General features: G+C 33.5%; 1 protein-coding gene across 10 annotated transcripts in view; it reads left to right on the top strand.

Annotated features, from left to right (window-relative positions):
* LOC128999884 (hemicentin-2-like) overlaps positions 1-22,659 on the top strand; it is a 397,910-nt gene that overhangs the window by 340,854 nt on the left and 34,397 nt on the right. For 9 of the 10 annotated variants that reach the window (XR_008491326.1, XM_054426630.1, XM_054426626.1 and 6 more), the window contains 6 exons: positions 1,522-1,698; positions 4,039-4,197; positions 6,827-6,990; positions 11,568-11,600; positions 13,119-13,269; positions 15,069-15,180. Coding sequence is in view for 9 of the 10 variants with exons in the window: in XM_054426630.1 (XP_054282605.1) it covers positions 1,522-1,698; positions 4,039-4,197; positions 6,827-6,990; positions 11,568-11,600; positions 13,119-13,269; positions 15,069-15,180 (796 nt within the window). In the remaining variant the exon portion in view is untranslated. The remainder of the gene's footprint in view (positions 1-1,521; positions 1,699-4,038; positions 4,198-6,826; positions 6,991-11,567; positions 11,601-13,118; positions 13,270-15,068; positions 15,181-22,659) is intronic. The other variant, XM_054426627.1, reaches the window with a different exon arrangement.

Raw genomic sequence — 22,659 nt, 5'->3', positions numbered from 1 at the left:
TGTTACCCACGGGCTTCACCCCGTTTGTCTTATAAGTATTAATAAAACTATTGATTGGTTAAGTTTAGCTGAAATAAACAAAACCGAATACAGTAATGCAAACAAATAATCACAATTTATTTAAATAAGGTAAATAGGGAATAAAATTTAAAGAATAACAAACAAATACAGCTGAGGTATTTTTAACATTAGGTATAAAAAGTCACCTTTAGAAAGGAATTACGACCTTAAAGAGCAATTTATAAAATAATGGATAGTTTTGAGCAAGGTTTCTCGTCATGACGAACATTTTAAGTACATGGTTTATGGGGGTGTGACTTTTTTGTGTAGTTTTCTCAAAAGTTCATGGGTACTTTGGTATTTATATAGGGATAAATGTTCCTTGCCAAAGAAACAGCTGATCTTAATCAGGATCAAAGCAATGTATTCAGCAATGTATCTGGGTTAAGATACCCACGTAGGTGTCGTCCCCATCTCAATTGGTAATAAATAATGATATCCATAATTTTATGCGCATCACAAAACTGGTCTTAGAAATTAGTCGAAACTTTTAAACGTCAAGAGATATGTACCCATTATTATCCCATTATTATTACTGTTAAAAATCAATATTACAAAAATGCACAAAAAAATTTCAAAATTTAATAAAGAGGGTCTTTGTTACAGGAATTGTGTAAATAGGGATCGTTTGAAAAATGTTATACAAATAAAAATAACCACGCTATTTTTTGGCTTATTCATAACTTTTAGTAACCGACATTTACAGCTTTAAACTTGTTCATCAATCACGTACAAAGGTAATCGTAAAGTACACCATCTTTTATAACATTCCGTTCATAGTACAAAACTACAACTTATAAATCACGAAACGACTTTTATGGTTTACTGAACGAACGAGCTGTGAAGGAAACAAAACGTGAAATATAATATTTATAGACATGTCGAAGATATGACACTAAATGCTGCACGTTCTGGCAGCGTCTCTACAGCGCTACGATCACGTTCAGCAAACACGGACACTGCAAACGTAGCGTCAAACACTTAGCCTCAGCGTTAGTTTGTTCTGTTTATAGATATCGAAGTATAAATCTAAAATATAAAAATGTTAATTTATATATTTTGTATTGATTAGATCAAAGATGTTTAACTTCTGTACTTGTTTTTGCTATTACAACTCTTTCGCATGTTATTTGCAAAGATATTTTTTTTAATGTCCTTACAAAACCAGCCCCGCGTCTTAATAGAATTGGATCCATTATATCTAATGTCCGAAAAAAATACAAAATCAGTTGCTTGTATAAAAACGATAGTTTTTATCACAGGTACATAGTTACGTATGGTTCAAAACAAATTTGTTGATTTTCAAGATTGCAATTTTTTCAAATGAGTTTTTTTTCTTTGGGGATGAAGCATGGAACAGTGTATGCATAGCTACAAAGGTTATTGATTATGTGTCTAATTACAATGTAAAATTTCACTTATTTTTTATCCATCTTGCTAATAATTTTAACACTTTTCTAGTCAAACCCAACTCGGTGACGCTGTTCCGAACGTCGTTGGCGAAGGACAACGAACTGAAGAACGCCACCAAAGTAGGACCTCTAAGTGAGGACGATGAGCTTCTACTGATCTGTGAAACTGAGGGTGGAAAACCAACCCCTAGCGTCCAGTGGTGGAACGGCTCATCACAAATACATGGTGAGTATCACTGATATATATATATATATATATATTTTTGTGGTTAGACTTACAAATACATGCACAATAATTGTGTTGCCGATTCGTAACTGGGTTTAACATGTTTCGTATACGACCATGTTCTTTGGAAACTCAGTGTGAAAACTGTCTTCTGTATTTTCAAAAAAATATATATTCATCAGATTTTTCTATGTACTGACCTGATATCTTCGTGTTTAAAAATCATACCATACAGCCAGGCCCGATTCTTCATTTTATATTCCTTATTGATCATGTTCTCTAGGAAACGCGTGGTGTAACTATATTCCGTTCATTACATAGTTCCATAACAATACCGTTGGGTCAGAATTTTAATTTTAGTCTTGGTATGTTTGACATTTTAAAATAATAAAAATGGAATGCAATTATGTTACCTTTTCTTTACTAGCAATCCTTTTCAAACTAAATTACTCAATGTGTAATCGAATTCAAAGTAAGCGTTTGCCAAATTTTAATAATTCCTCTTTTCATTTTTGAAATGTTATTTTGTTGAGTATCACCTATTTAGTAGTACGTTCCACCTTCTGGCGGTAAAAGAACATAAAAAAATCTGTTATTTAGCCGATGTAGGTTGAATAGTCAAAACTATACAAATACATTGTCATAAATTGTTTTAGTACATTGTTATACAATTTTACTAACTGTCTGAAACATATAAATTAATATATCTTAATTGTTAGAAACCCAGGTTTAATGATCAATTTTAAATTAGTTATTTATGCACTTGACTATAGTTTCTAACATAAATCAAATAATATACTTACAATACACGAACTTATAACAACTTGTTTTCAGTTTAACTGACTGGTCGAGCCCTTAACTCAACTTGATCCTAATTCAGGACAACACAGGATCAAAGACCCTCTGGACTTGGTCCACTGGGAAGTGTTTCCTGAAAATATTAAAAACGCTATAAGTCCATCGTATTTCAAGATAAAAGCGGTTACAGGCTGACCTTTGGTGGATGAAAATGCCGGCGAAATCTCCTTTGTCGTTTGAAAAAACCAATCCCGCGGTCAAACAAAACGCGCATCAAAGAGATGCGCCCCTCGGCGTTCGGCGCTCGGCCGATGAAACAAAATTAGATAAAAACATTACAGGACTTTGCTGTTTGTTATTGGTGGAAAAGCTGATTCCCAAGAGTGGCGGAGTCGTTGCAAGACATCCCGTGCGAATTGGCACACTTAGCTGCGATTGACCTCCTTCTCCAACTTTACGGTGTTTTCAATAGAAATGTGCAGAAGAATCGAACTGTTTATAGCACCCTGGGGGTATAGTGAAGTTATCATAGTGCTCGCTTTACTGCACTTTACCCTGGATATAAGAGTTTTCAGTTTAGAGTAAACATAATTTTACTATTTGATGTGCTTGAGAAGTTTTCATATCATGATTTGTTTGGATAAAGATATCGCAAAAATGGTGTGGTCATGAGGTGTGGTTTAGAATTTGGTACATTTATTTTAAATTATTTTACTAACATGTCTTCAGGTAAGGACATGCATAAAATATATAATCAATAAGTTAGTTAATTGTTAGATTTAATCTGTAAGAGTCAAGATCTGAACTTAAATATCAAATTTAGAACTATATAAACACAATAATGATGCTGTAAACTTCGCAAAGTCTATTAGCTTTTTAAAGTAGTTAATCCATTTATCGGTTTCGCATGTATAACATCGTGTTTTGTTAAGTTAATATTTAATTTTAATACACATTCCAGAATGTACTAAGATCAAATACTGCAGCCATTGTTTATCCCTATCCTTGTTTTGCCTCGCGTTTAGTTTGTTAACGAACAACAAACAAAAACAGTACAATAACTCAAAAACTTCGTATTCAAGCATCATAGTATAGTAGAGAGAAACCTTTTTATTGGTACGCCAGGCTAAATTAAAATACTAAAATTGATTGATTGATACTTAACCAGCATTATCGGGTCCACACATGAAATGTTTAGGCCTACTTGAGTTTTGGTGAGTCGGTTGCTCAGTTGTTAACGCCACAGAATTGAGCCCAAGACCCAATGTACATACAACTACTTGTTATCAGTACAGTTCACCACTTGCTTGTGCATACATTCTTCACACATGTCCATAGTCTCTGTGGACGGGAAAATGCAAGGTTATAAGACACCGTCATTTCAATTAACAAAAAAAAAATGTATACAAACATAGAGCAAACATTTTTTTACTTTGAAATTTTTGCTTTAGTTCGGTTACTATTTTTCCAACTCTTAGTGGTGTATTACTTTATATATAAAATGTTTACGCACTCTGTTTTCACAAAACTTATTCTTTTCAGGGGACACGGAGGTTGAGCTGCAGAACGGACAGACTGTAGCTCGTAAGAAGATCAAGATCACCATCAGCAGAGGAGACCTCGGTGCGAGATACGAGTGTCGCGTCCAGAACGACGCGCTAGAATCTCCTCTGGTTGCCTACGTGGATCTAGATGTCTACGGTAGGTTAAACATGCTAAATATCAGATTTTAAAGTTTTTTTACACAAGATATGTCAGTTATACAACACACAAATGTTAGGTCCCTTCTTTATTCACTTGTATAACTGAAGACTCGATTAAGGAAATCCACATTTTTTTCAAATCTCTCAAATCTAGTAAACATCTAGCATAAAAAAACTGCGTAGCAAGTTAATTTAATTTTTGGTGCACACCAGTGTTTTCGTCTTTGTGATAACAATAATTATTTTAGTAATTAATAATTTTTTCTTGCTGCTTTTTTGCTTTCTTAGATTCACTACCTATGTACTCAACTAGTTAGTTGTCACACAGAAATTATTTCTTTTTCCTATAAAATTGTGGATGTGTTTACTAACAAATAAATAAACAATAACGGTCAAAATCAAAGGATTTGGACTATAGTAGCCATCAAAACACTTGATATTTAATTAATATATACGTAACGTTTATGGATGTATGATAGTGTATGAATTTTCCCTTGAAATTTATCCTAATTTGACAATATAAATTTTCTTAATAAATATCTTCAACCATTGGGAGTAATAAATAGTAAATAGTAGTGTTTTTTTTTTTGTTTTACATGACATAATAATAAAATAAAAATAGACAAAAGTCAAGAAAAATTTTAGTAAATAGACCGATTTCTTGGATTAGAAGTTGGACATTTAAGAACAACTCCGATTCCAACTTATATCTAAAAACATTATATCAGTTTAACCAAACGCTACAATTAACAAACAGAATTTTTTCTTTAAAATTTAAACTATGCAGTAAAAATTTGAATGGACATTAGTAATTTATAAAATAAAAATGTGAATATTCTATAAGTTTGTCTATTAGTTCGTCATATCTGTTGAACCTGAATAGAATTTTGATTGAATGGCTGAATCCTAATCTCCGGTTTGTGAAATGGGATGTTGTTTAGCTCTGTCCATTAGTTTTCCATGTCAACAGATTACATGACAAGTCATAGTTCATCACGTAATGTATGTGCGTTGTAATTTAACATGGCTCTGAACGGAGGAAAAGCTGAGTATGTTTTTAGTGTTGAAAATATGCTCGAGGCAATAAATTATTGTCAATGGATAACCACCTCATTTTACTCGTATATTTAAATTGTTGAAATTGGTTAAACAATCATACATATTTATTTTACAGTTTATGCATTCCATGGTTCGGGACAAACTGTCAAAAGATAAATAAATGCCATTTGAACATATGAAAAGTTTCAAGTTCTAGCTATACAAACAACTCTGAAACACTATTCAAATGAGCATTCAAATGAACACTAATCAATCAATACAAATACTATCGTATCGTCAACAATTAATTAGTAACGTTCCACGTATAAGACGTCCTTTGAACACGTCTGTGAGTTTGACACAAAACCTTTATCGTTTCCAACGCGAAATTTCTAACAGTGCACATGTCTACACAAATACTCCCAATTAACATGGCTCCCTTGCGCGATCCTTTCACAAATTAGACACAAATTACATTTTCAACAACTCTCAACAGAAAATTAATCCTTTACAAATCGCTTTCACTCTTCGCTGGGGTCGCGTATGGAACATTACGCGCTCTATTTGACTTGTTCTGTAAATGTGAAGATCTCAGTGTCGTTAGGACTCGTTAACGACAGATTACACTGAAGGACTCTTCAGCTCGTACGTTCTCCAATTGGAGGCTGCAAGAAACCCGGGAAACTGGTGTGTTTTGCGAGGGAGACCCGGCGGTGAATAATTGATTACAAACTAAACCGTTCGTAATGAACAAGTTCTTGCGGTCCGTAATCACATCCTCGTAATTGACAAGTGCAAAAGTGCGAAGTAGAAGTGCGAACTTTCCTCGCAATCACCTTGGTTACCACCTCAGTGCATTTTAATTGGGTAAAGTATAAACACCTTAGGATTGGAATTTAATTATGCATTTTAAAATAAAGTTTACCAACGAAATTAGTATTCAAAAAGGTTACACTTACTATCGTATTCGAGTTCAATCATACCAAAATGTTTCTTTTAGTTCTTCGAAATGATGTCTTGTTGTCTAATATTCCAAACGTATCACTATTCCGCTAATAATATCATGTTGTAATATATTAAATTCAATCCAGGAACTTATTGTGAATTTTACATTTATAAACTCTTATTCAAACATTTTTAATACTGTAGTAGATTTGTTGTCGCTTTCATCTAAATATAGAATATTTAAGCGCACAAGTAGAAATATAACTGATAATAATTGAGACTTTGTATTTTTATTTGTACCATTTTAACGTATAGAAGGCTACTACAAATACTTACAATAGATATTTAAATAACAATTTTTGGTAAACTAATTGGCAACCATTATTGAAAAGCTCGTTGTTTACAAGTAGAATGAAGTTAGATTTGTTTCCTTGGTGCTGCCATGTTATGCAAGTTTTTTTATAGATGTTTGATGCCAAAAAATATATTGTGGTTATATCGAAATCCCCACTTTTAATTTTTTCTGATACATTTTTTTCAATTTCTTAGTTTTTTTTCCAAAGTAGCCTAGTTTATTACTTACGAAGACGATTATGAACATAACAAAATGTAATCATATAACTTATAAATTATTCATATTGCAGTGCGGCCTCTATCACTGAACCTGTCAGGAGTAGAGCACCACGTGGTGCAAGGGACCAACGTACTTCTCCAGTGTCTAGTGGTGGGGGCGAGACCAGCGGCTACCATAACGTGGTACAACGGCACGAACCCAATACCTGCCAACTCTACTGAGCGACAGATGCAGGTAAATACAACATGTAGAATATGAGACGATAAATATGATTAGAAAGTAGCTGCGGACAAGCCTACTGAGGCTTTTGTAGCTTTGAATGAAATTTATTTTGTTTATAATGTTTTGTTGCATTATACGAATGAAATGAAAAAAAAAATACTTTCTATGAGGTGGCACTAATGTACAGAGAGTGAGTTGGTCTATTGGTAGAGCGTTGGACTTTGGTCCCTGAGGTCACGGGATCGAATCATACCAAAATCACAGATATATTTTGTCTGAGTGATAATGCCGCACCCTTTAGGCCTATCCTGATGTAACTTGATACTATGAGGTACTATGAGTGCCTAGCGTCAAAAAGTAAATTTCCAAAAAAACCGTCTGCAACGGGGTTTTTTCGACATATTCATTTATTGAATTTTTTTCTCATTTAAGGTACAAATGTTAATCGCTTATTTTATTTAATCCATTATTTTGTTCCATCATGTCTAATAGCAAATTTACGCTATCAAAGTAAAGTACACATTAATATATTGAAACCATTATAAATCAAATGTTTTTTTGCAATATACAAAAAAAATATAAATATAACCTTTGACAAAAAATTATCTTTCATAAATTAGTCATTCCATCCACTATCAAAACAAAGTAGTAGCCAGCTTGTCTATTTTACTTACATTAGTAAGGACGGATAAAGCAGGGTTCTAAACTATTGACTAGTGGCAGTATCAAACGCATAGAAACTATGATAGTTGGAGGGATTTGAACCCTTGACTCCAGAACAGAAGACATACAGCAGATCATTATAGCAAACTAACCCCAGTTGAACTAAATATATGATTATTAAAACTTTAAACTTTGGATTTTTATTGTATAATCTCATTTGTTACTAGATACTGCTGTTGTTAAACACGTATTAATCAATAATTACACCTATACTTTTATAAAGTTAGAAACGAATTAAAACCCTATTACGTATTTCCAAAGGAACCAACCACATAATGTTTGAACGACAAACGTCGTCTGCTAAAACAATTAATCACGAGAGATTGCGATGTTTAGCGACTTGACGACGTGAGGTGGAGTGAGTGGATCGCGATTGTGCAACAAATAACGATATCGTTTGCAAACTCAGATGTGCGACTGGAGTCGGAATTGGACCAGTTTGAGACAGTCTTGATACAGCTCAATTCAGGTTCAATAGGCCCAATTACAACGAGACACGCTCTCACAGATACAGAGACGTTGCTGCGGGCTTGTCTTTGTGCTTTGCACATCTACAATGTGAAATTGATTCTACGATTAGGTGTTGGTTGTTAGGCGGGGGCTGTGTGGTTCTAAAGTCTAAATAAAAGACGTAAGGTGCTATCTTTCAGAAATTATGTATGTACTGTGTATGTAAATAATGTATGTACCTTAAATACTCAACCTAACTTAGGCTATAGAAGTCTGTATAATTAATCTACATAGTTATGATTAATCTACTTGATTAAGCATCTTTTTATTTAATTAAAAATAAGTAGATTTTATTTTATCGTATTTACAAAATATTTATTTTATCTTAATAGGTAACTCAATTTGTAGTTTCATAAATATTTAAAACTTTGCATTCCATTTGTTAGAATAATTCTCATGAAATGGTTTCATTCATTCATTGTAGTTAGTTAAGTAAATCACTCATAGATAGGGTAAGCTGCCAGGTTGGGTACAATGGTCATGCTGGACGGTCTCAACGGTTGCTTCAGTGGTCAGAGAGTGGATAGAGACAGAGACAGAATGTGACATGTGTTTTGTGCTTGGACTGAAGAGAAGATTTTTCACCATGTAGTCGTGAGTCAGACATTTATAGACATTAATTTCAAGGGTCATCAGCATCCCTTTCTCATTATTAATTAATTTTCCAAGGGTCAGCAGTATCCCTTTATTTTTAATAAACTTTTATTCAGTACAGTAACTTACAGTGTATACCTGTGCAATCAATCCTGAACAAGCTCCAATACAGTATAATAGTCACTAACTGAGGCTAATAGAGCCACTGCAGCTCATATCTTTTAATCATGTGTGGTCTAGTGGTCAGAGCATTGGACTTACAGTCTCACAGTCCCGGGTTCCATCCTACCTGGCAGCAATATCTTTTTGCTCATTTAAAAATTGTTTAAATATTAATTGTAACATTTTATTTTCATTTAAGGGTTATTTCATTTTATTTGTAAGCATAATAGTTATTTTCTTTAATACATTTCATTTTGTCATAAATTGTGTTTTGTTATTTTTCACAGCAATCAAGTCTTAGCATAATTAGGATTTTATTGTTTTAAAAGACCTTAAATTTCCTCTTTGGCTTCAACACTACTAGAGTTATTTAACCTACATAGTCTAGTAACCTCCATAATTATACAAAACAAACAATTTTGGTTTCGGTGATGTAATATGATTTGAATCATCACATAATGATACGATCATTGACATACACTAACAAATGTCATGCAGAAATAATAATACAGTTGGCCTATTTTTAAGCCTACTTATGACCACTCCCATGTCAAAAGTATTGGTTTGATGAACATCAAGATTGTATAGCTCGTAAAAGGATAGCCTGCTTGTTTCGCTATACTATGAATAAACCTTAACTAAAGGCCACTCTGAGCGAAATACATTTAAAAAATAATTTAAACAAATGTTTGATGAGGCGTCATTTAATTTTTAAATATGCAAATACTCAAAATATTCTTGATATTTGTGGTAGTTTCCGTGTGCCTTAACATATTTCAGCATCTGTTGGAATAATTAAGTTTTAGTTAAACCTATTTCACGTTTTTGTAAAACATTAGGCAGTAAAATGTCAAAACACCAAGCCAACCCACACACCCCATTGCCTACACCTCACTTTAGATGTTCATTAAGCGACACCCTGTGTAATGGGCTGGCAGCATTAATGTCGGCAATCCCTTACTAATTAATTGACGATCGTCGGGACTGTAACCGTTTATACCCAGCTTTGACAAAAAGCGCTGTTAGTATGTCACATTTAACTTTCGCCCGGTTAACTACCCTTTAACACACCCCTAAACAAAATCGCAGCTAATTGGCCCTAAACACTGGCGTGTTGCCGAATATTGCCGCCAAAACAGCACGCGGCCAATTACGCGGGAAGTGACGGCCCCCCACCCCGCCATTTTGGCCGCCACATTGGACGGGAATGGAACGGCGTCCTAACGGACTGGAAGGTAACGCATAACGCTCCAGATATTCCTGTTACACTTGCAAATTGAATTATTTCAGTCAACCGTGCAGTATCTTTGCAGTAGCGACGCGTTGTCGTTTTATATTCTGCCTTCTGTTTGTTTTACTTTTGATTTTGTTCATTGCGTAGTGATTTGAATTAAAAGAATCAATAACATTTTAGTCGTTACAACGTATACATATTGAAGAATGATCAATAAGTGGGATTTTTAACTAACTTCAACTAGATTGGCATACAAACACACAAGCTCGAGTCTAAGCTACCCAGCTATCTGTAGCCTTGAAGTGTAGTTGTTGTTGTTTGTCATAAAAATATGTTTCTCTATAAAAAAGTGAGTTGTTACTGGAGATAGTAATTTAGTTTTCACACAGTTTCATTAAATTTCTAGTCGACATATTTGGGATTCCACTTAATACCCAACCATCCATCAAAAGGACAAATGTAACTATAACAATAATTTAAAATTGTACCATCAACCCTCAAGTTAGCTTAGCACTTTTGTAAACACTGTTTTACGAATCCCAAAAGCGTCTTTGTAACTGTTTTAACATTGCAAACATGTATACGTAAATTGTCCCATCAACGTCTCTGCAGTGCTACCCCGTAGGTGAAGAGTGGGGGAGAAAACCCTGTAAGTCGTTTTGTCTCATTTCCGCTAGGGGCGCCGGCGTCGCATTGCCTCAGGCAACTCGTTATTGTCACAGGCCACTCGCAGCAACGGTAATTTATTTCACAGATCCAATCCAGCTGCAGAGTAACGCCTATTGGATTTTTCAAACAACAGACGTCATGTTGAAATGTCAATGAGATTTTTAGCTTTATTTTGTACACCACATAACTTTAATTGAAACTCCGGTCTGTACGTAAGATGTGTTCGTCAAATTCGTACTAAAGAGAAAGAAATCTACAGGATAAAAGCATACTATTTATGTGTAAATATGTTGTTTTGCAAAGCACTGGATGAATAATATAAATGGTTTGATTGATTTTACAAATGAAATAAGTATGTTACAGTATTTTAAACTGCAATGACCATGTAGATTTTTGAAGAATATGCATGTAGTAAATACAAAACTTATTAAAAGACCCTACAATTTGGCAAACTAAAGTACTTTTAGTTATCATACAGTTTCAAACCGATAAACTTTCTTCATGTGAAAACAAAATCCTAACCTCGCATGTAAAAAGTGTAACTAGTTTAAACCAGCATCGTTCCACATTTGCTTGCAAAGTTTTAAATTCAATTACCGTCTCATCTGCTTATCAATAATTACTCTTAGAACACTACGGTAACAAACAGGTTGTTTGTTTAACATCTTCTTTGTTGTTTGTGCTTGCTTTGGAACAGAGGAGACTGCCTAAAACCAAAGTTTTTAACACGGTAAGTAACTTTCAACATGTTTTCTGTTCTCTTCTGATTGGTGTTGTACATGAGAGATACGTGGCTGATCCTAAGTGGAAAACGAATCTTGTTTTGGATTCATTAATTCCATGTTGACAAGCTTTGTGGAGGCTGGAATTATCTTATATCTTAATCTACACACACAATCTAAATCTCTTGCAAATCTTAAAGTACTTTAAGATCCTTTAAATCCTTAAAAGTTTTCCCACTTCGCTACCTAAGACAGTAAATTAATTTCAAAACAGTTTTTTAAAAGTTATTGTTACCAAATTTATAAAAAAACTTTGAATAAAATAAAATCTGTGTTGTCTTCTGAATGTGGTTGCATTAAAGAGTTATTTTTACATTATTCACATAAAACTTCCATGAAAGGAAAGTAATCATGTAGCCCCCCGCATGCAATCTCAATAAATGATTTTGAGTACGGTAATGAGCATTGCTTCACCTGTATATTTTGTTTATGAAAAGGGTGTTGATTCACTAATTTAGAGCTTCTTAGGTTAAAACTACCAAAACCTTAAAGTTCCTGGGATGGTATTGATTATAGAACAGAATTGTATGGCCTAATGGTGGTTTTCATAGTCAAATATTACATATGTAGAAATTTAAAATAGAAATACTATTAAATTATTATTTCAGATTTTAGTGTCATAGTTTTAAGACTCTTTTACGAAACACGTGTACTCTACAAACACACATGTAAATAAAACTAGGACAATTCCAGTTTAAACTTCCTTCGATGTGATCAACACAAGTTTGATCATACTTCATGTTATGTTAAGTATAGTTATGTTCATTTCATTTAAGTACATCATTCTACTTCAATAAAACAGGTCTTAACAATTAAACTCCAAATTTGCTAGTTTACTTTTCACAACCCACAAACCTCTAAAAACACAAAGATTTTATTCATTGAACTTTTTATACTGTTTCATTGAACCATGTTAAATAACTCTCTACATTGACAAAACCTCAACGTCTATAGATTTGAAGCTAGATATATCTACAGTAATTAAAAAAATTTATAATTCATTGGTCTGATATTTGACTATTAATTTAGCGAATATATTGTACCAAATGCAAATTATGTTATTTATTTTTATTCATGTTTCAAGTCTGGTTACGTTAGATCAGGTTGATGTCAAATACATGTTTGAACATTTCATAAAATGATTTGACCTAAAAACCATTATTTGTTCAATAGGTTATTACACTATAGAAATAAGCAATGGTTAAAATATCACATTTCCACATAGAAACCTGCTAAGTTCGGTGAAATAAACAATTAAATATAAAAACATACAAACATACTTATTACTCAGTCCTAACCAGTTGGTCTTCAAAGGTGAATCCTGGACAAAATTATGTTTAACCAAAAAAAAAAAGATCTGGCCAGTTTCATACTAAGACACATACTCTGGTGCTCTGGTGTATGTTTTCATAACAACCGTTACCTATCATACCAACTTAATCATAACTTCGTCATGTTTTCTCCAGACTGACGGAACGTTCGACACGGTGAGCTCTCTGTCGTTCACAGCCACGAGGTTTGAGAACGGAGGATCGTTGACGTGTGAGGCCACCAATGATGTCATGGAGAGCAGAAACGAAGTCCCAATGAGGGACAACATCAAGCTGGAGGTCATGTGTAAGTGTTAGAGAAAAAATACTCATATATTGTTGCAAACATGTAGTGTGAGAATTACGGCCAAAAGATGTGTGTTTCGTTTTATTTCTACGTTGGTAACCGAACGGGTGCAAAACGATTAAACCATTAAACACCCATTCAAAAGATATTATATGACACTAATTCAAACTGGCGGTATAAAATATAAAGTTGTATAAAACCAAAACCCTTCTTTTAAAATAGAGCAAACGGAATTCTAATAAAGTTGAACGTGGAATATTCTCATCTGCCGTTGCACTTATTATTATCATAAACGATAAAACCCCTATTAAGGATTTGATACTGCAAGCTCTCTGACTCAACCTATATTCGAACAAACACTCAGGGAATTGGCTATTGCTGACTATCCTCCCAGCTTGCATATTGCACCGAGATACAATTCTGTGAGATCTTCATGACCCGGCAGCAATTCCCTTTGAGAATACGTTGTATTATTTTATGTCTAATCGTGATGAAAGCTGCTAGAAAAGCTATCGACTGCAATGTGGTTTAGGAAAACTAGTACTGCAAATTCAATAAAAACTTTAAATAAAGACTGCATATTGTTCAAATTGATTTTAGACACATCTCTTTGTTTCTAGTTCATTGTTGGTGACGGTTTGTTCGAGCAAATTAAAGTATTGTAGACACTTGCCTTTAAATTGTTAAATATATTGTGTATAAAATATGTAATATATCTACAACAGATTAGTGAAACTGTAAAGCTCCTCACAACGTTAAGCACAAATTAAATTACCTTATTATAAAATATAATAAATAATTTTACTAAAACTCTCAGTTCTTTAGGAATAATTTACATTAAATCCTGGAGTTGATTTAAACAGCTTACTTTTGATTCTAGTTAGGTAATAAAAATAACAGCAAACGTAAGATCCGCATTTAAGATATTTTATTATTCAACCCCTCCGTTTCAAGGGAAATCTGAAATTTTTTGCATATTCTAAGTAATAATCGATTACTGTTTTATTAACAATAATTCGTTTACACAATCACAAATGAATTAACATTTGCAATCAAGCCCGATGGGATATAATAGCATATCGAATAATTACTGTTACTAGTTTATATTTGTTGACATTAATATACTGTTTTAATATGGCCTGATGAAAACATACGGATATAATTACTTTTGTTTCGCTGTTTCCAATGTGAAATGCTGGCGCCATTTCATAATTACATTCCTGTTTTGCAATATTGTTTTGTATTTGCATTTATACCGAAAATGTAATGTGTATTTAAGGGTAGATATCTTTTGTTTATACTGTGTATATTCCAAGAAACAAACATTATTACATATGCAAATTATTGAATAGAATTATTAATTTCCTTGTGGTACATAACTATATTGTATTGAACATCTCCTAAAATCGTTATTTATAATGGAAAGAAACATGAACAATCCATAAGTGAGAAATATTACTGAAATATGTCTAAACATTTTACAACTTAGTTTTGTAAAAAAACATAAAATAGCAGTTGTAGGCCTACACCAGACGTCTAAAATTTTCCCGGTAAATTGAATTTCAAAAATAACAAACTATCACTTAATTACCTCTTTACGATTAATGATTTGATTTGGTTTTCACTTTTGAATACCTAGTTTGTTTCAAGGACCGAAGTAATGTAGAGTTGTGGTTCTAAACAAGATCTAAATCACATTGGTCTGCATTTTCGTAATTTTTGGAAGCAAGCCTAACATAGTTTTGCTACTTGATATGTGTTTTAATATCTCATATTTATAACCCCCTTCCCCGTTTCAGATCCCCCCATTGTGACAGTATACCCCGAGAACATAACGGTGAACGAGTCAATGAACATAACCATACTGTGCCACTATGAAGCCAACCCCTCCTCACTTCGTTCAATCAAGTGGTAAGTGCATCGCCAATTATTATTCTCCCGTTTCCTATGTTTTTCACAATTCCATTTTACCCAATGTTGTAGTCGTCTAGTTTGTAGCTTTGGTTTAGTCTAGCTTCGGTTTAGGGTTGGGTGGTATTTGAAATAAACATGTCCTCAACGGAGATTTAAATTACTTTCTAGTTAGATTTTTTCTAGTTACACATCGATCGTCTATCGTATTTGAGGACTAGGAACGACATCTTTTTTTTACGACGGTGGCATTTCACGAGAGCGTCACGAGAGAATAAATTATTAGTGGATGTGTCGGGAATTGAACCCGTCCCTCCCGCACCGAAGTCCGAGACGCTAACCACTAGGCTAGCAACACAACCTTCTATTGTGTTACAACACAATCTTTATCAAGTTATTGGTAAGTTATACATTAATCCATTGCGTGGATGTAATGCAAACGTTCAATATATCTATAGTTGAAAAATCAGGCCCAATTAAAAAAACACATGAATACAATGCCATTTGTAGAAGTACTGATAATTTATCACAGATATTTCAACTTAACACCAACCAAACAACAGTAATTTTCAAATGTTAAACCATTTATAAGACACATACACCAAACAATATAGCAAAAATCTATTTAGTACAGCTGTTTAATTTTATAAACATCCACCTGTGTTGCCAAAAACCAAACTAAATCAAAGTTACAAACCATCCAAGCGTGATATCAAGTCACTAACACCGTATAACCTCCACACAGCATTATAGCCCAGTTCCGTTATCATCCGGCGGGAGTTTTCATCGAGCGCGAGTTTTGGAGGGAAGATTGCGCCCTTATGCGTGTCCCAAGCCCGATAAACGGCGCAACCACTTCAATACCCGCGCATTTGCATGTAAAAGGCTCGCAACGCCTGATATTGCTCGGCGTCAGATAAGGCTGTTTGATTTTTATCAAAACAAAACGCGCAGATGTCGGTTCACGAGGTTTTATAGACTTGAGGGTGTTCAGTCACTTATCTAGACCGGACTCAAAGTCACGTGCAGGGATGCGATTTTACAAAAAGAAAGACCATTTGGGTTCCGACCACGTAGGAAGTGTGGGTTAATGCTGTTTGCGACGCAGAAATGTTTTCGTCTATCGGTGTAAAAGGTTCGGTGTCCGAGAGTGTTTTCTGCTATTAAAGTGTTCACTGTAAAATCTGTTTTGAAGGTTTCATTCCAGGCTTTATATCTATTTGTATTTTCAATTAAGCCTTAGTAAGGAGGAAATAAGTATAATATTTTAGATGTACGAATGAACATGAGTCGTTAACCTATCCGAAAAACTTAATATTTGCAAGGGATTTTGAAACATGAAATCATTTGGCTCAGTTTATTTGAAGACGTTTTTTTGGATGAATGTTCTAGGTTTCTACTCTTTCATGACATTCATTTAGCTAACATTTTTACATACGAACTTAATGCGATTGTTTGAAATAAACAGAAGTATCAATTTTAGATTTTTTGTGTAATTCTATTTTAAATTTGTAAGTTATACATTATTTTGAATGGTATCAACGTCCAAATTAACTAGTAAACTACCCCCGCCGCAGCAAACCTGCCGACTAAGCGAATTTCCATTTGTCTGAATTGATTTTCAGTTAAATATATTTTAATAACATTAGGTTTAACGAGTACCTAGGTTTGCTGCTACAAGGAAACTAATAAAGTGTGTTTTGAGTAAAATATTGATAGCTTAGTAGAAAATAAATAAATTTGCCAAGTTTGATAAAAATATATTCATAAACAAGCAAACTACAACATTTGACAATATTCTCCATAAGAATAACATGGGAATTTTAAATTTACAATTTTTTTAATTTTCTCCGTTACTAATAATCGAACAAAAATACTTTCATATGCAAAATTATTTGTTTTTTTTAAGCTCTTTAAAAAGGTCTAAAGAGAAATTGGAAAATTTTGTGTTTTGAGGGTCAAAATTGAGAATAACCAATTTTTACCCCATAAAACCCCCCGTAAAGCCCCGTTCCCATGGTCCGATCATTCAAGTTTATCCCGCTTTACACCTTTAAACCAAATTTCATCAAAATCGGACAAAAATTACTCAAGTTATCGCGTTCACGGACGTATATACTGTATATATATATATATATATATATATATATATATATATATATAAACATTTGAACGAATAGTGTTTTTGGCCTCTGGGGACATCAAAATGAAAAAGTAAATCGGTCTCGGGTCTAGGTCTTACCGTGCCACCTACGGTAATAGCTACTTCCCTATAGGGAAATTCGCTAAAAAGGAGAAAAAATAATCATCAGAATTCCTAAATCGATTCCTTTTTCTGAACATTATGATATATTCTACCACGTCAATGGTTACAATTAATTGTCCATTAAATTCAAGATCGAAATATTGACACGCAGTTTATGACTATGACTGGATTGATATTCAAAATTATGTGCCTATAAACAACTCAATTTGTTTAACTGAGCAATTTAAAAATACGACTTTTCTAAAACATTTCTCCCCTGCCCTAAAGGCTAAGTTTTGTCACAGGGGTTGTTTCCACATCCCGCCGCCCTTGGCGGGAAAGCTAGATTTATGGCGGGTAAGGAGAAATCGAATAAAAGAAAACAGATGTATCAAAAGTTGAGGGCGTGGTCTGGATGGCGATGAGTTCTAACCTAGCTTCAGTGATTTGTTGGCGGTGTAAGATACTGGTGCTTTTAACGTTTCTATAAGTTACTAATGCAGTGGTAAATATATCTCAGATTTTTAGTTTAAACCTTTAAAACGGAATCAAGCTTCAGGAAAATTTTTTTATGAAAAATAAATTCGTCATACAAATAATAATAAAAAGCATTTCCATAAATTATGGGATATTTCTCAAGGTTTTGCAAGTTTGAGATGGTATGATGAGGTAAAAGATTTTAGAAGGCAGACTTATTCCAATTACTTATTTTCAACTTATTTACAATTAGATAGTTTTTTTTTTTAAGTAAGCTAGCAGTAATGAATATTCAATATATGCAAAGTTCTTGACATGTTACTGTAATTTTGAACAATTTACGCACGTATTTTTTTTTATTTCAAAGATAAACAAGACATATTTAGTTCAAGAGGTAAATATAATGTTCTATGCTTGGACATGAGTGACTACACACATGTGGAAATTCCAACAGGGCTACAGGGCCTATAGCCCCTCCCCTCCCATTGGACGCTATAAAATATATTTACACATACATTTCGTCATAAAAACCTAACAGAGATTTTCGGACACTGTTTTATACATTCAAAATGGTTTTAGAAAGTCATTGAGCTATTTTAAAAATACAACATTTTTCGGGTAAGGATACCGCACCTTCCTCATGTGTTAAGGTTTGTAATATACCCCCAGTAGCCCCCCTTTATTAAAATAATTTCCTATAACTACTTATGCACATATAAATTGATCATACGAAATTTTCCTTGCCAGTAAAAAATTACATGCAAAATGAAACGTTTTTAAGCGATGTATAGAAAGGAAGGATAAACCTGTAAGTTTTATATTAAATTTTGAAATACTTTTACTGCGAACAAACGCTATAATAAACAACACTGTTAAGTTTTTGTTTCTTAAAAACCCAAAATTGTTAAATAGCGTCACATTTATCAAGACAGTGTTAGAGTTACAAGGGGACAGCGGAAGGAAATTGTCTCCTTTAGGCCTTATTTACATGAGAGGGGTTAAGGGCTACCTAGACTTGAGTGTTTGAGCCTTAATTCAGCACATTTCCTCCACTGCAAGAACTGGACATTTACTTTGCTACTTTCGGAGTCAGCAGTCAAGATTTATTCATAGCTGGTAAAAGTAATAAATAAACGAGACTGTTGTTATTGTATATGACAAGAGATGGTATCGGATCGAAATATTATATTTAATAAACCAAATTTAACGTATGACGTAAAAAACATATAGTTATGTTTGTGTTCGGAAAACAAAAGAGGGTTTCCAGTTCCTTTCCTGTAACATCCTATTTCCCCCCCTATATTTTAAGAAAGAATATTTTGTTCCTATTCAACAAAGTGCCGTATGATTTTATTTAAATCTTAATTAACAAATAGTCAGATGTTCATCAATACAATTATACAATACTGTAAGGAGTTAACAGGTACTTACCTCCTACCTCGACTTCCCTTATCACTAATTTATTTAAATAAAAGTGTGCTGATTAAAAAATATATACTTTCATTGTATTATGTGTATGTCTCATTAAAACAAAATTTTCAATATTTAAAGATCGTTCTGTTAAACTGTTCCAGAACGAAATGGAATGATTCTCACATTTAAAAAAAACATGCGTTTTTCTGCAATATAATACAATACTATTTTTCACCCTTTGATACTTGTTTCTTATACTGATTATATAACAACATTTCGTCAGCTATGAGACAAACTTGCAGGGTGGCACATATACAATCACATTACGTATTCCCACCACCACAAACATTAACTCGCAATGAGCAGAATCGCGTTATCATTCGCGTCACAGCCACTGCGGAGGTGAGAGAATCAAAGGGGGAAAGGGAATCACTAACCAGTGGCTTTCAGGCTTAACTGCGACGCCATCTTGAAGATGCAAAACTGAATAGTTTGGTCAGCTGACATTATCGCGCAATGGCTGTGAGTTATTTGATCTACATATGAGGGAAATGGAAGGCTGGGGGTTTGCCTGCCTCTGGATTTGTTACGTAATAATTAGGCTGTTTATTCTTACTGTATATAAATGATTACACACATTTACCAAGTTTATGTAAACCAAAAACTGTTTAAAAACTGATTAAACTATGGAAGAATAGTAAAACGCCGAATTAATCACATAAAATAATAGGTATAGTTTCTAGAGACAGATTAGCCTTTTATAAAAATCAGGAATGGGATACTTATGTTTGGATTTTTCATATTCATAAAAAATAAGGTTAAGTAAACACCAAAATAAGGTATAGAAAATACATTAGGGTTGAAAATTCGGTACTGTTAGTAATCAACCATTTATAAGGACTGGTTTCGTTATTTTTTTAAATATTAACAACAATATCCAAGTTTAATGACAGTCTGTCGCATTGTGTATTTCGTGTGTTTTTAAAGTTTTCGGGTAATTTTTTTACCACTATTCATGATCCAATATTTTACTTTTTTCTGTTGTTGTAATTGTGAGTAGTAAAAAAAAAACACGTCTTTACGTCAAGCATTTCAATATGTATTTATTCCCAAAGCCAGTGTAAATTAAAATATCACAGGCAGACATTACTAGGATATTGAATTGCGCATGACATTTTTTACACACATCCCTCCATGAAATCAAATATGCTTCACATACTCAAACGGAAATATTTTTCTACTCAACGCATCGAGGATTGAGCTGACAACAAGTACATGGATTTCAAACTCTGGAACTGGGGTGAGAATGATTTGTAACTACGGAACAAATCGAATAAAAGAAAACAGATGTATCAAAAGTTTAAGAAGTTAGCGCGTGGCTCGGTTACCAAGAGCGGTCGAGGGGGTATGAGGAGAATTGTCTTTGGGGAATGAGACGAAAAGAATAGACCCGACGAGAGAGAAGGAGAAGGAAAAGGGGGATGGCAGGGTGTACATAGTCACGTATATAGCAAAACTGCCAACTTTTACCACACTCTCCTGAACATAAATCTCACAATAGGTTTATCGCAACCATGATTTTACACTTTACATTCGTCGTTTGAATATCTCATATGTGGGTGTATAAATTTATATTGTTTATGTTTTGTTATTAAATTTGTTTACTAATCCGGAGTATGATTGTTTCATAAATTTTTCACTATTAAACTTAGTGAGTCGGCTATGTATTTTCTGTCATTTAATTTGTTGACATACTGTAGCAAAACAAACGTTTTTAATATATGTTTTGAGGGCCAAAATTAGCAATCTTCCTTCCTAGGAAGTTAAAAGATTTATAACTCCTTACCCAGTAAAAAGCTGTTTTAAACTTCGATGCACACCTATTGAAAGTTTGTATCGATTGTTTCATTCGGTTGTATCCTATTGATGCATTATTTTCAATAGTTCAACATATCGATATTAATACTCATATAATGCACACCAACGCAATCGTAATTGACGAAAAAATTGAATACGTCACTCCCACCGATATTTCATTCTGTTGGAACCACTACTTAAGCCAGGAGTAAAACACAATAGTGTGAAAAAACTATTTTTGGAAAACGATTCTCACTAAATTTAAACAGCTGTTCAACAATTATTTAATACTTTTCAACCGATTATAACCTCGTCTTTTTATGCTTCTTGCCATGTCATTTTTGACATTTAAATCATAAATATGACTTTATAGAAGTGGCTGTAGATTCTTCAAGCCTCAATTCTTAAAGAAAGCTCTCAAAAACAGCGATGACCTTAATTTTCCAAAGTACCTGATTGCTAACCGGATTGAGGTCGACACACATGTCACAACAACATTGGCAAGAGTGCGCTGAATGCAAAGTTTCATCTCACAAACAGGAACGTTTCTTTCGGCTTTGGAAACATAGAATCGGGTTGAAGCACTGTGTGGGATTATAGATCCCGGGGTAACACTAGCCCAGAGCATGGCACACATTCTAGCGAGAACTGGCGGAACTACGTAGAGAGTGTGTTGTAAGAGAATGTTGTATTCTCAAACATTCAATGGATCATACACGAATAATTTTAATACAGATTACCCATTTGTGTTACAGAACCCAATGTAATTTGTAAAATATTGAATATCCATTCAAAAAGGTTTTTGTTGATTCCAACTTACAAAATCAAATAAGTGTTAGGTATAAATCAAATTCATAGGAAACTAAATAAACTTAGACATTTACCGACTGCTTTTAGTTAATATAAATTGCCAGGTAGTATTTCATGATCTTATTTGCCATAGCTTCCAAATTGACAACTAGGTACAAAGTTAAATAACTAGAGTGTACATTTACAACAGGTATAATATATTGGAGCAATCTATTTTTGCACTCAAACTAAATATAAAGCGTGAAAATAATTATTAGTTTAATATTTGGAATTTATAATAATTTTAATTGATTTTTTGCTTCAAGTCGTCTTAACCTTCAGTCTAAATAAATTATTAAACAATTTTGCTACCATGCTACACTTTTTTTCATAAATAAAATAATACTGTTTCCTAGATTCAAGATCCGTGTTCTAATTTACAAGGGTTAACCTTACACCACAATTTACAAAATCTCACCTAATCAAAATTAAATTGCAAATAGAGCACAGTAAAACTTCTAATTTTGTCCAATGATGGTTAATATGTCCAGGAAAAGTAACAACCTGTAAAAGCAGGCTGGTAACATTATAAATTATAATAAACCAGAGGAGAATCGGGCACTTGTACCGAGCTGAGAGGACAATTTATGAGGAGGTATTAGGGCAGGGGCAATACTTGTGCTGTAAATTACAAGGTT

The sequence above is a fragment of the Macrosteles quadrilineatus genome, unplaced genomic scaffold (assembly GCF_028750875.1).
Source record: "Macrosteles quadrilineatus isolate MER2022 unplaced genomic scaffold, UCM_ALF_1.0 Scaffold_8__2_contigs__length_117827958, whole genome shotgun sequence".
Classification (NCBI taxonomy): Eukaryota; Metazoa; Arthropoda; class Insecta; order Hemiptera; family Cicadellidae; genus Macrosteles; species Macrosteles quadrilineatus.
This window is presented reverse-complemented; position numbering and strand designations above follow the sequence as displayed.